General features: G+C 32.9%; 1 protein-coding gene across 1 annotated transcript in view; it reads right to left on the minus strand.

Annotated features, from left to right (window-relative positions):
* Positions 1 to 5,439: 5,439 nt before the first annotated feature.
* The window catches only part of LOC145259756 (uncharacterized), a 51,342-nt gene continuing 42,477 nt past the window's right edge, over positions 5,440 to 14,304 (minus strand). Inside the window, exon 8 of the mRNA XM_080117476.1 lies at positions 5,440 to 8,250. Within this exon, the coding sequence (XP_079973602.1) occupies positions 5,693 to 8,250 (2,558 nt within the window). The 3' untranslated portion in view covers positions 5,440 to 5,692. The remainder of the gene's footprint in view (positions 8,251 to 14,304) is intronic.

A 14,304-nucleotide genomic window follows, 5' to 3' on the forward strand; every position in this document is an offset into this window, starting at 1 on the left:
TGGTAGAGTGTAGTATCGTGTCAATGCCAACGACCAATGGTAAAGTGTAGTATCGTGTCAATACCAACGACCAATGGTAAAGTGTAGTATCATGTCGATGCCAACGACCAATTGTAAAGTGTAGTATCTTGTCGATGCCAACGACCAATGGTAAAGTGTAGTATTGTGTCGATATCAACGGCCAATGGCATAGTGTAGTATCATGTTGCTGTCAACGACCAATGGTATAGTGTAGTATCGTGCTGTTATCAACAATCAATGGTATAGTGTAGTATTGTGTTTATATCAACAGCCGGTCATAAAATGTAGTATCGTGTTGATTACAACAACCAATAACAATGTGTAGGATTATTTCAATATAAGTAACAGTAAAGTATGAGGTATTTATCAACATCCGTCAATAAAACGTAGCCTTTTTTACATATAAAAAGCAATGGTAATGTGTAGTATCATGTATTTATAAAAAAAAAATATAGGTAAAGTATAGTATTCTTCAAATATAGAAGAGTATAATGCTCAAGTGATGTATTATGTAATTATTAGCAATTCATGGTAATGTGTAGTATCGTATCAATATTAACACACAACAGTAAAGTGTTGTATCATGTAATTATCAACAAAACATAGCAAAGTATAGTATCTTAGCATATGATTGAACAACCATGTTATATTAACAATATAGAATTTGCAAAGATTATTATCATCATTGGAATAAATAATGGTAAATTGCTATATCGTTCACACGCATACCTACAATGTGAATTTGTTGTCAGCAACCAATGGAATTGTGTAGTATCATGTTATTACTGGCAGCCAATGGTAAAATGTGATCCAGTCATTACTGACAAGCAATGATAGATGTAGCATTCTGCATGATACTATATTTTATCAATATCAGCATCAATTGGTTAAATATAGTATCATGTATTTATCAACAGCCGATGGTAAGGTGTAGTATCGTGTATTTATCAATAACAGATAAATATACAATATTACACCTTACCAGCAACCAATGGTAAAGTGTAGTATCATATATTCATCAACAACCAATGTTAAGGTGTAGTACAGGGTGACCCAAAAAAAACAGGCCCCAACTCTAATTAGGCCCAATTTCTTAGTATTTTGTCCGAACAAAATTTAACACAGTGTATTCTTTGTCCCAGCTCCCACTGGGGTCTTGGTGTACTCACAGTCGTTGATTCTGCCATGTCCTGTAAAATAATGGCAATCAGTGAATAAATAATGAAGATATCACGTTTTTTGGGATCACCTTGTATTTATTAACAAAAACTGATGCTTGATGTTAATGGTCCTACCATTACACCTAATAATAGAGAAATCAACTTAATTAGAACCCTATCTATTTGTCTTTTCAGTTTATCTTTCACCACTAAAAATAACAAAAGGTGAAATACATTAGTTCCTATTTGCTTGCCTCCTCACATGGGCACAATTAAAACACAAGGTCGGTTATTAATGTGGGAAAAATCCAACTCCCCAAAAAAGTTGCACTCTAGATTGGAACAAAAATAGTCTTAATTTAGAAGGATTTATCCTTCACTGATCAAGAATAGAAAAGATTAAATATAGTGTCAGAACAGATACCACACTTTGTTCCTAGCCAAAGGTGAAATATAAAATATTTACAATTAAATCACTTTGCTACATCATCGCCACCATTTACCACATTGTTATTGAGTACATAAATCTTTAAATCAATTGGAGAAATTTTCAAGCACTTTTCAAACTATGAAAAAAAAAGGTAACTAAACAAACATGAAGACAGGACACATGCTTCCAAATTTTTTAGATAAGGATTGATTATTACTATCATTCAGACTACTGTTCTCATCTTCAGTGTTATTCTCATAATGTTTCAGTCAATGTAACCTTCAACCTTCTTCAGGTGTATTAGAATTTTGTGTAGAAGGTCAGAGGTTACATTGACTGAAACGTTGTGCAAATAACACAAAAGATTAGAATAGTAGTCTGAAGAATCCAAATAATACAGGAGACATGTTCATCGAAGGAAGAGCAATCCATTCCAATGTTTTTAGGCTGGTAACCATTATGACCGGCTGGCAATGGAAGACGGCGCTGTTGGTACTGGCGGATCTACCAAGATGAAACTGATCTGAAAAAGAACTTTACTAATACAATAAAGAATCATTTAAAACCATATTGAAATACACAAGAAATTCATGGAGAAACAAGATATATTTTTTTCTGCAAGTTGTAACAAATAAATGATTAAATGACTAAGATGATTAAAAGGTAAGCGTGGTTAATACTAAAATGGGTGACTATTTAGGAATACAAGTTGCTGTATGCAGGAGAGCTCTTTGCTTATCCCAGCATTTTTTTTTTTTTACGGTTATCCTAAATCTTTCCTTGATACTGGAATCAGCAGTGCCAATTCAGGAGAAGTCTATTTGGTTATTGTGCAACCCTTGCTGCACAACTGATTCCCCATATATCCTTTCAGAGAAGATCCATTATCTCTCGAGACTGAACAGAGACCTGTTGCTAGAACTCACATATATAGAAATGCTTCATAATATTTAGTATTTAAGTCAGTATGTTCTAGCTGTGCTCTCTGCAATGAAGTGATATTAAGCCTGATATTCTAAAATGGATGAAAATTTGAGAATACCAGGTGCTATATGTGGGAGAGATTTCTGAATGCCCAACAGCATTGTTTTGAATTGTCGTGGATATTGCCTAGTCACTGGAATAAAGCAATGACAATATAGGAGAGGTTTGGTTGTAGATTGTGCAAACCTTGCTTCACAATTGACTTTCCTGCAGAGGCATCCTTACAGGGGATATCCATTGTATCCAGGACAATGACTGAACCCCATTTTTAAATGATCCATTCCAGAATAAGAAAATGCTCTTTAAAAGTACAATATTAGATGAATAAAATATTTTAGACATTTTGGCATTCATTATATGAACTGCACAACATAATTTCGTTTTTTTGTGTGTGAGAAGAATGTGGATCAATGTCTGGCTATTGTTAACTTTGTTTTGCCTTGAGTTATCTATTAATTGACAATGAAACAAATTTGTATTACTTGAATTATTCAGACTATTGTTTTCATCTTGAGTATTATTCTCACGTTTCGGCTGATGTAACCTCTGACCTTCTTCAATGGTATCCTGGTGAACTCGGAAATCTGTACTAATTTCAAACAGAACTTTTTCTTTAAGTATGCTTTCGTTGCGGCAGTCATGACCAGATAGAAGTAATTTACAATTGCATTCTTAATATCGCTTGCACTCAGGATTAAGCCTTCAACCTCCAGGAGAGTATCACCCAAAACTTAATACTTTATCCATTATGGCACAGATCCTAGCAGACAATTCTAGTATGAATTTTGGGAACCATAAACCTATTGTTTTATTTTTTTTAGATGTGTAGTCTAACTACTTAACGCTGGAGATCACTACTTCTAATTAATTACACTTCTAATTAACGGTTCCTATATTGTAATAAATTCATTACTAGGTCTGCTGAAAAGGTGAGAATAACACTCAAAACGAGAACAGTAGTCTGAATAATCCAAATATCAATGCTTATCTCAAAAATTCAGAAACATGAAACAAATGATGCTTTATCTAATTGTTGATTGTGTATGTGCCATACCAAACCTACATATAAGTATATGATATTCCACTAACTTGAGCAGCTAGAAAATTACTCACACCTGAGAGTATCCGGTATTTCTACAAAGCCACCATTTACCCATGCACGGAGTATTATTCCCACATGTGGGTTGGTGTATCTACCACTAGTTTTTCACTCTTCGATAAAGTCCAAAAAAGAGCCTCCAAACCTAATAGGTTCAGCACTATCAAGCAAGCTCAAACCCCTGTCCCATCACCTCAATGTTACATCCCTGTGCCTGTTTTACAAGTACTTTAAGGAAATATGTTCCAATAGCCAATTGCATTTTTACCCCCGCCCACCGCTGGATGTACATACACCTGACAAATCTGTCTAGCAGCAAAATTCCATCCCTTTATGGTAAAGTCTCCTAGATGATGAAAAGCCTTCTATTCTAACAGCTTCTTCCTTCGGACTGCTACATTTTGGAATTCACTCCATGCTTTCCTGACTTTACTACCATGCAGAAGTTTAAATATAATGTGGGCAAACATCTCGCTCATCTCCTTACAGAGTATTCCTATAAACATGTTCCCAAATAGTAACCTCTTATGTACATGTGGCATTATGCCTTGTTTGGGGTAAACATAAGTTTTTTTGTTTTTTTAAATTTTTTCAAGTTATGTCTTTCCATTGTAAAATATATTTAATCATGCTGTTCTCAATATCACCACTTGGATGCAAGGGGTTACTATTTGGTATCATGCCTAGGAAAGATCACAAGATATTGGTTTATATTACATTTAAACTTCTGCATATCAGCACAGTCAGGAAAGCACGTTGCAGAAGGGAATTTCAAAGTCTAACTGTTCGAGGGAAGAAACTATTAGAGTAGAAAGCTTTCTCATATTTAGGGACCTCAACAGTGAAAGAGTGTGATTTTGTTGCTAAGTGGGTTTGCTGAGGATATGTATTATATGACATGAGGATATTCATTATATGTCAGAGATATGATATTATTAGTTTGTTGATGAATGCAATCAGAATTACTGCTATCTGTGGAATGGCAGGATTCTTGGTCAAGGTTTACTCCTCCAGATCCACTGTTTTCCGTTTATGCCCAAGGGGGTAACTTCAAAACAGATGTGGCTTCTCACTACACATGGATGGTCATTCACTATGGAGAGGCTATATTTTGCACACTGCATAGTGTCAAGATGCACAGAGACCAGTTGAGGACCACTCTGAAAGCCAACTTAGAAAAGTACTACCTCTCTACCAACCATATCTTTTACAATCTAATTGACATCATAAGGAATAAATGATTTAAGAATTCTGAGACAAAAACAAAAATTATACAATATATCATATTTATATAACAAGTTTATACAATATATCATATTTATATAACAAGTCTATACAATATATTATATTTATATAACAAGTCTATACAATATATCATATTTATATAACAAGTCTATACAATATATTATATTTATATAACAAGTCTATACAATATATTTATATAACAAGTTTATACAATATATCATATTTATATAACAAGTCTATACAATATATTATATTTATATAACAAGTCTATACAATATATTTATATAACAAGTCTATACAATATATTTATATAACAAGTCTATACAATATATTTATATAACAAGTCTATACAATATATCATATTTATATAACAAGTCTATACAATATATCATATTTATATAACAAGTCTTGAAGGTTTCTTTTGCAAAGAAAAAAATACACTACTTGTTTCTTATAGTGTGTAAAGAAAAAAAATAATTGAAGAATCTTGAAAAGCTAAATTAGAAAAAGACTACTTGTTGCCTTTATTGCAGAAACAAAGAATGGTAAATGGATTTTAAAATGAAATGATTCTCTCATTCAAGTCACACAATTGAATATTCCATTCAGCATTTTTAGAGGATGATTTTTAAAAAAATACAAATGAGTTAAAAGAACTTTTATACAATGCAATCATTCATTCAAATAAATATTTACATGTTAAAAAATTAACATTTTCTTAAAATATTCTGTGGTTTTAAAATTCTTTCCGATTTAGTCACTTTCTTCTTCTTCTACTTCCATCTCTTCTTCTTCATTGTCATCATCCTCTTCATCTTCTTCATCCTCTTCATCTTCTTCCTCCTCTTCCTCATCATCATCATCTCCCTCTTCCTCATCTTCCTCATCATCATCTGCCTCTTCTTCTTCTTCATCTCCCTCCTCCTCCTCCTCTTCCTCCTCTTCATTTTCCCCTTCCTCTTCTTCATTTTCCTCCTCCTCCTCTTCATCATCAATAGTAACTATCTCTTTCTCTTCATCTTCCTCCTCCTCTTCATCTTCCTCCTCTACTTCTTTCTCTTCATCTTCCTCTTCTTCATCCTCCTCTTCTTCATCTGCCTCTTCCTCCTCCTCTTCCTCATCTTCATCATCCTTGTTCTCTTCTAAATCTTGATGCATGGGTGAGGAGGCAGCTTCTTCATCATCATCTTCCTCCTCTTCCTCTTCCTCCTCCTCATCTTCATCCTCTGCTTCTTCCTCATCTTCATCCTCCTCCTCTTCCTCTTCCACTTCTTCCCCCTCTTCATCTTCCTCTTCATCCTCCACTTCTTCCCCCTCTTCATCCTCCTCCTCCTCCTCTTCTTCCCCCTCCTCCTCCTCTTCTTCTTCAATTTCTGCTGCAGCTGCTGCTTCAATAACTAATTGTTGTTGCTGCTCTTGCATTTGTCTTTCCAGTTCTTCTTGTTCTTCCAACTGTTGTTGCTTTAATTGCAATTGTTGCTGTTGCAGTAGCTTTTGTTGCTCCATTTCTTGCTGTTGTACCAACATCTCTTCTTCCCGACGTCGTTCTTCTAATTGTCTTTGTAACTCAAGTTCTTGCCTTTCTAATTCTAATCTCCTCTGCCTCTCAAGTTCCTCCTGCTTTTGCCGTTCAAGCTCGGCTTGTTTCTGTAGCTCAAGCTCCTCCTGCCTTTGCCGCTCAAGTTCAGCCTGTCTTTTAAGCTCCTCTTGTTTTTGTCGTTCTAGCTCCTCCTCTTCTTGTCGCTTTCTTTCAAGTTCCTCCTTCCTCTTCTTTTCAAGTTCCTCCTTTTTTCTCTTTTTTTCAAGCTCCTCTTCCTCCTTCTTTCTCTTCCTTTCAAGCTCTTTCTCCTTCCTCTTTCTTTCAAGTTCCTCCTCCTTCCTCTTCCTTTCCTCCTCCCTCTTCCTTTCTTCCTCCTCCTTCCTCTTCCTTTCCTCCTCCTCCTTCCTCTTCCTTTCCTCCTCCCGCTTTCTTTCAAGTTCCTCCTCCTTCCTCTTCCTTTCCTCCTCCTCCTTCCGCTTTCTTTCAAGTTCCTCCTCCTTCCGCTTTCTTTCAAGTTCTTCCTCCTTCCGCTTTCTTTCAAGTTCCTCCTCCTTCCTCTTTCTTTCAAGTTCCTCCTCCTTCCTCTTTCTTTCAAGTTCCTCCTCCTTCCTCTTTCTTTCAAGTTCCTCCTCCTTCCTCTTCCTTTCAAGTTCCTCCTCCTCCTTCCGCTTTCTTTCAAGTTCCTCCTCCTCCTTCCGCTTTCTTTCAAGTTCCTCCTCCTCCTTCCGCTTTCTTTCAAGTTCTTCCTCCTTCCTCTTTCTTTCAAGTTCCTCCTCCTTCCTCTTTCTTTCAAGTTCCTCTTCCTTCCTCTTTCTTTCAAGTTCTTCTTCCTTCCTCTTCCTTTCAAGTTCCTCCTCCTTCCTCTTCCTTTCAAGTTCCTCCTCCTTCCGCTTTCTTTCAAGTTCCTCTTCCTTCCGCTTTCTTTCAAGTTCTTCTTCCTTCCTCTTTCTTTCAAGTTCTTCCTCCTTCCTCTTTCTTTCAAGTTCTTCCTCTTTTCTTTTCTTTTCGCGCTCTTCTTCCTCTTTCTTCTTCTTTTTGCGCTCTTCTTCCTCTTTCCTCTTCTTTTCAAGCTCTTCCTCTTTTTTCCTTTTCTTTTCAAGCTCCTCTTTCTCCTTCCTCTTTCTTTCTTCATCCTCCTTCCTCTTTCTTTCAAGCTCTTCCTTTTTTCTTTTCTTTTCAAGCTCCTCTTTCTCCTTCCTCTTTCTTTCTTCCTCCTCCTTCCTCTTTCTTTCTTCATCCTCCTTCCTCTTTCTTTCAAGTTCTTCCTCCTCCTTCCTCTTTCTTTCAAGTTCTTCCTCCTCCTTTCTCTTTCTTTCAAGTTCTTCCTCCTCTTTCCTTTTTCTTTCAAGTTCCTCCTCCTCCTTCCTCTTTCTTTCAAGTTCCTCCTCCTTTTTCCTCTTCCTTTCAAGTTCCTTCTCTTTTCTCTTCTTTTCCAGCTCTTCCTCCTCCTTCCTCTTTCTTTCAAGTTCTCCCTCAGCTTTCCTTTTTCTTTCCAGCTCTTGTTTTTCCAATTTCTTTTGTTTTTCTGCTTCTTGCTGTCTTTCAAATTCCTTCTTTTTTTCTTTTTCTTTTCTATCTTGCTCTTGCTGCTTTTCTACTATTAACTTTCGCTGTCTTTCCTTATCCTTTTCAAATTCAGTTTGTTTCCGTTTCATTTGTTCTTGCTCTTTCAGATCTTCAGACTCTTCTGCATTGCCTTCTTCCATTTCATGCTCGACTGATTCTTCAATATCCATATCTTCATCTTCTTCGACTTCTTCATTGTGAAACACTGTAAAAGACAAGTTTAATAATATATTAAATCATAAGAAATCATCATAACAGCAATACATACATTTTTTATATACAAACATTGAAAAAGTACAAACCTTTTCAAATGAAAGAGAATGTAAAAATGTATTAATACTAGTGTGCATCCAGTTAAAATGATAGAAAAAAAATACTTTTCAGTGTTCACGCTAATATTAATAATTATAAAACTCTGTGGACCGTCAAGGCATCTTTGCTTGCTTGCTTCAGTCTTGTCACTGTGCATGCACATGCATATATGTATGTGAGGGTGTGTGTGTGTGTGTGTGTGTGTGTGTGGGCAGGCGGAGATATATATATATATATATATATATATATATATATATATATATATGTGTGTGTGTGTTATAATGGAATAATTCCAGAGGAAATCCGGGTATGAGAGCTCAATGTGGTAAACAGAGCAATAAGATAAAAATTATAACACGGAAATTACATAATTGTCGATGCAATAATTTATTTCAACCTTATGGTATTTTCAAGCATCTAAACCAGACAATTACATTTTTGATACTCAAAAAGTCCATCAAAAATGTAATTGTCTGGTTTAGATGCTTGAAAATACCATAAGGTTGAAATAAATTATTGCATCGACAATTATGTAATTTCTGTGTTATATTTTTTATTTTTATATATATATATATATATATATATATATATATATATATATATATATATGACTACTTCATTTAATCACATGAAATAATATACAAAAGTATAATTTTATGTGTAAACTAAGCATTTACTTTAACAGTGCTCAATACATAGGTAGAACTAGGTAGTAAATTAGAAAAATATATATGGCAATTAAGCTACACAGAATATTCCGCATTCCATTGCCATATATATTTTTCTTACTATATATATATATATATATATATATATATATATTAGTGGTGGGACGATTCCAATATTTTTCCCGATTTCGATACAATTACCAATTCTGTACTAAACTCCTGATTCCAATTCTTTATAAATCTATAAATATTTAACTATAAAAGTGTTATTTTGTCCTGATTATTGTAAAAACACATCTTAAATGTGCATGTATTTTCTCAAATGCAAAAACACATTGGTGAGGTGGTGGTCTGGAGATTTTAGTCTTACTGGAAGTTTAAATCAGTAAGTATTTATTATTTTATTATTGCTACAAGCAGTGGAAGATTTTTCTTAAATCAAAATCAAGTAAAAAGGATAATTTAAGGAATCGGTTTTGGCATCAGAAAATAGGCGCAAATTTTTCTGATTCCGATATCAATTTTTCAGATTCCAATTCTGATTAATTGTCTCAACACTAATATATATATATAATCTTAATAATTATAAAACTCTGAACTGTCCTTCCTTGCTTGCTTGAATTGTGTAATAAATAATTTTACCAAGAATACTTCATAAGTTTTGGTTTCGATTCTAGCTAATGACACCACTCAAGTAATTTTTTTCTTATGAAATCACTACTATATATTGGGTACAATATAATATAATAATCGATAGAAAATTGACACTATAATAATATATATGAACTCTGTATAAATTAAAATATTATATTGAAGCATATTTTATGATCAGGCAAGGACGGACACCTCTTCTAGTATTAATATAAAACTAGCAAGCACTCATGAAAATTCAATGCTTTCTACATCAATCTGTATAATTTATTGTTAATAATAATATTCCCTTCGAAATAATGTCTGTCAGGGTATTTCCTACAAAGAAAACTTTCTTCTGTAAAAATAAATTATGTCAGCAAAATAATCTTGAAATAAAACAAATATGTTTCTTCTTTGTCTAAATTTGTAACAATTTAATTCTTAAAACAACTTGCCATCTTCTTACTGTAAAAAAATAATTCCCGGCTAAATATTCTACAAATTAATAAAACGAATGTCACTTTTTGAAATGTAATTACTTTAAATTGTACTGTTTTAGTTGAAATGGTGACATTTTGATTTTGGAACAATTAATTTTAAGATGGGTAAAGCTAGAATTTTTCATCTAAGTCACATCAAATTAATCACCAATCACTACCTTTGCTAATTGGACGATCTAATTTATATTTAAATGTGTGTGGGAAGGTGATAAAATATGTACGAAGTGCCTTAGCAGGTGATTATATAGATAACGTCACAACTGGTGAAGTTAAAAGAAAAACGTTTAAAACTAGAAAATTTAAAAAAATATATATTTTATATGAATATTAGCACAAACACTGGCAAAGTAAAATTATTTTTTACTTAATTTTTAATGGAGGATGTACATTCGTATAATATATTAAATTTTTCTGTGTAATTTATTTGTCAATCAACTTGCAAACCGTGTTGGACATTGAGCCTTCATTGAGCACTTAAAAATTGGCTGATGAGCTTGGGAGTTGGCAAATCGACAATTCACTGACACTTAAAACAAGTTGAATGAAAAATATTGTAGCAATGAATTCAATATGGTTACACTACGTGCCAGTTCTTAACATGGCCAGTTTTACCAAACAATTGTCACACAACAAGGGTTAAGCAAACAAAAAAAGTATTTTATATCCTGAATCTGCTTTGGCCTAACACCATTCTCCGCTAACTCATATTGTTATTATTACTATTTTGGGGATCATTGTTGTTGGTGTTCATTTTAATATTTTTTTTTTTTTTTTTTTTTACAAGGTGGTCACCACATATCAGGGATAAGGTTATTGCATGTACAGTACGTTAGTGTGGAGATTTAATAAAGTGTCTACTTAAGGGGGCGGTTCATTAGGAATTTGTTTACATTGGACTTGAAGACATCCAGGTTGTAATCAGGTGGGAAGCAGGCAGACAGAACAGAGTTCCACAGGCATGCAGTTCTAAGAAAGAAGCTTTGTACATGGAATCTACATTTTGATTAAGGCACAGATAAAGAGTGGGGAAAATTTTTGACAGTGGTTTCAGCTAGACGGGTGTTTTTCGTAAAAGATTGGCGAGGGAGGGACCAGAGATTGGAGCTCAGACGAGCACCTGCCATGGAAATAATGATAAAACAAAGATAGGCTCGCAACGTCTAGTGCAATTAACTAATAGTGCAATTTATATTATCTACCATTCTTCATATGTTTTTTATATTATTATTTTGATTTAGTATAAGTAGTATTAGCATGCTTATTCATTTATAATTATTATAATTATATTATAATTTTTACTATCGTCAGTATTACTGTAACAATTATTCTTCTTATTTTTTTTCTTAATATTATTACTATCAGTAGTATCATTAGTTGTATATTTTTTTTGGTATTCGTAGTAATACACACGGACGAAAAAATGCTTTGGATAATCACAGATTTCAAGGTAGTTCTACTAAAATAGCCATATTTTTTAAACCAAAGCATTTCAAGTCTTCAACTTACTACTGTTTTGTTCGGAAATGAATATACTTTCAAATGAATTAATAAATATGAATGTACATTATATATTTTAAGAGTTTTAAGCAAATAAAATGATAAAAATGTGAACGTCATAAAATGGTGTTTTCAGTAAAGTTTTGTAATGACCCCCATCTGATTTCTAAAGGCCCGTACCATGATTGTATGAAGAATTTCGTCATGAAAGTTGGGAACCAATCAGAAGGTGTTAATCTTAATACTGTCAAGTATCTGAAATATTTTTGACCATTTCTTTTTTTGTTATGTTAAAAATAAGAATTTAATATGACAAGTATCGAACATTTTGAAAAAAATTTCATCGGACACCCACTAGTAAGTAAATCATTCTTTTTACTATCTTTATCAATTAAAAGTATTATTCTATGTTGAGTAGAATCGCGGTAATTGATAATAATTTAAAAGGATCTACCCGAAAAAAAAATGTTTCTATTTCTTGAGTTTGGTCAAATTAAGTTAGTATTAGTAGAAGCAGCTGTAGTATTAGTCATAGCACAGTATAAACAACATGCATTCTTTAATTTTTATTCACGAACGAATTAAGAAAAACATGAAAATATGAATATAAATGTTCTGATATATCTAATTAGAGCTATTTTGTTATCAGAATAACATTAGTTTAGAACTATTTGGTTTTCAGAATGTATAATAACAATCCCAACCAATTCGGCATTATGAATCCATTATAATTTCTCACATTTCTGGTCAAATTTAAAAACATGGTTAAAAAATAAAATAAACTTTTGTAGATATATAGCTTGCATGCATTTTTATTCATTGCATTAGTTGTGAACAGTGAATTAAAACAATGTTTTACTGCGAACAGCCACAAATGTTTTTTCAAAATCAAAAGACGTATGAAAATCTCGTTTGTATTACTATACACATAGATTTGAAAAAGTTGTCAAAAAACAAATATATAACAAATGAATGTTATCAAAGGCAAAATAAGTTACTTTTCTACCAAACTCGATATGTTTTTAGTGTTTATATTTAATGTAACATGTTTATTCAGCTCGAAAAACAGTGTTTACTATTCGAAAATTTAAAAATGGCGGCCAACTCTCTCTTTGAGGCAGTAAGTGTTTGGGAAAATGAGTTATAAATAAAAAATCAGACAAAATACTGTTAGAAACTCGCTCAATATGTGTTACCGTGACATAGGCGAATATATATTCGGTGGGTTTTTAACAGTATTTTGTCTAATTTTTTATTTTTAGCTCATTTTCCCAAACTTATCGTGTGAAAGAGATAGTCGGCCGTCATTTTTAACTTTCCAATACATCGGTAGCACTGTATGCTTTTCGAGCTGAATACACATGTTACATTAAATAAAAATACTAAAAACATATCCAGTTAGGTAGAAAAGTAACTTATCTTGCCTTTGATAACATTTGTTATGTATTTGCTTTTTGATAACTTTTTCGAATCTATGTGTACAGTAATACAAAGCCCGTTATTTATTTTCTACTTATTAAGCGAAAGGTATTTTTACCACCTGCTCCAGCATAGTATAAACGGCTTATGGAATAAACACCTTCAACCTCGAAAATAAAAATCAACTAATTTATGGAATTTTCTTCGAAATTTCGTAACGCTGTTTCTTATTAAATTAAAACTATATATAACATTTGCTGACTTATTTACCTGCCGAATCACATATATATAAATTTCTAAAACACTCTTTAACCCTAACAATAACACTAAGTTCGAGTGGCAAGCCCCCCCCTCCAACAAAATACCTCTGTAAGCCACATACCAGCGTCTAAAACAAACAAAAAATAGATCCTTCTTTAAAGAAAAATGCACATAAAAAATAAATTGGTCAACTGTCCCAAAATGCTAGAATGGCCTGGAAATGATGAATTATTTTACATTGAATTTTTGTGAAACTAACCGTCCCCCTCTAATATTGTTTTTGTTTCTGTCAAGTCTTCAGTATGTTCACACAATTTTCATTAGCCCTACAATTAATTCAAAGTTCGAATGGCAACACTCCCCATATTCTCATTGCATAGAAACCCTCTTAAAACCACACATAATCGTCTTAAAAAAAAAAAAAGCATACAGGATTTATCTCCCATAAAAAAAACCCAGTTAACTGCCCTAAAATGCTAGAATGAACTGTAATGGGGAATTATTTTACATTAAATTCTAAAATAATTTGTTTATCTTTCATTAAAGTTTTTCATGGCATTTCATACATAATTGCCTAAAAAGGTAGAATCACATTTTGGAGGGGTGGTCAGAAGGGGTTGGGTGGGGTTAAACAAAAGGTGTTAATCTACAATAATACCAATGAAATATTGCAATATATTCATTTTTAAATGGTCCTATGTTTAGATTTAAGTTTTTTGTACATAAAGCACATTACAAAGCACATTACAATTCAACTATGAGTTCTCCAAGTTCTTTTCTGTTTATGGATACATGGCATTTTTAAGGAATTGCAGGATATTTATGCACATTTACTGCAGATTATTTGGAAACCATGAACTTTGGGAGATTTTCAGTCGCATATTCTGATTCCTGGTACAAAAATACACTTATATGATAAATTTCATTGCTTAGTCTTGTGTTTTAACAAAGTTATGACATTTTTACTGA

This window comes from Euprymna scolopes, chromosome 3, assembly GCF_053919585.1.
Source record: "Euprymna scolopes isolate OS-2025 chromosome 3, ASM5391958v1, whole genome shotgun sequence".
NCBI classification, from domain to species: domain Eukaryota; kingdom Metazoa; phylum Mollusca; class Cephalopoda; order Sepiida; family Sepiolidae; genus Euprymna; species Euprymna scolopes.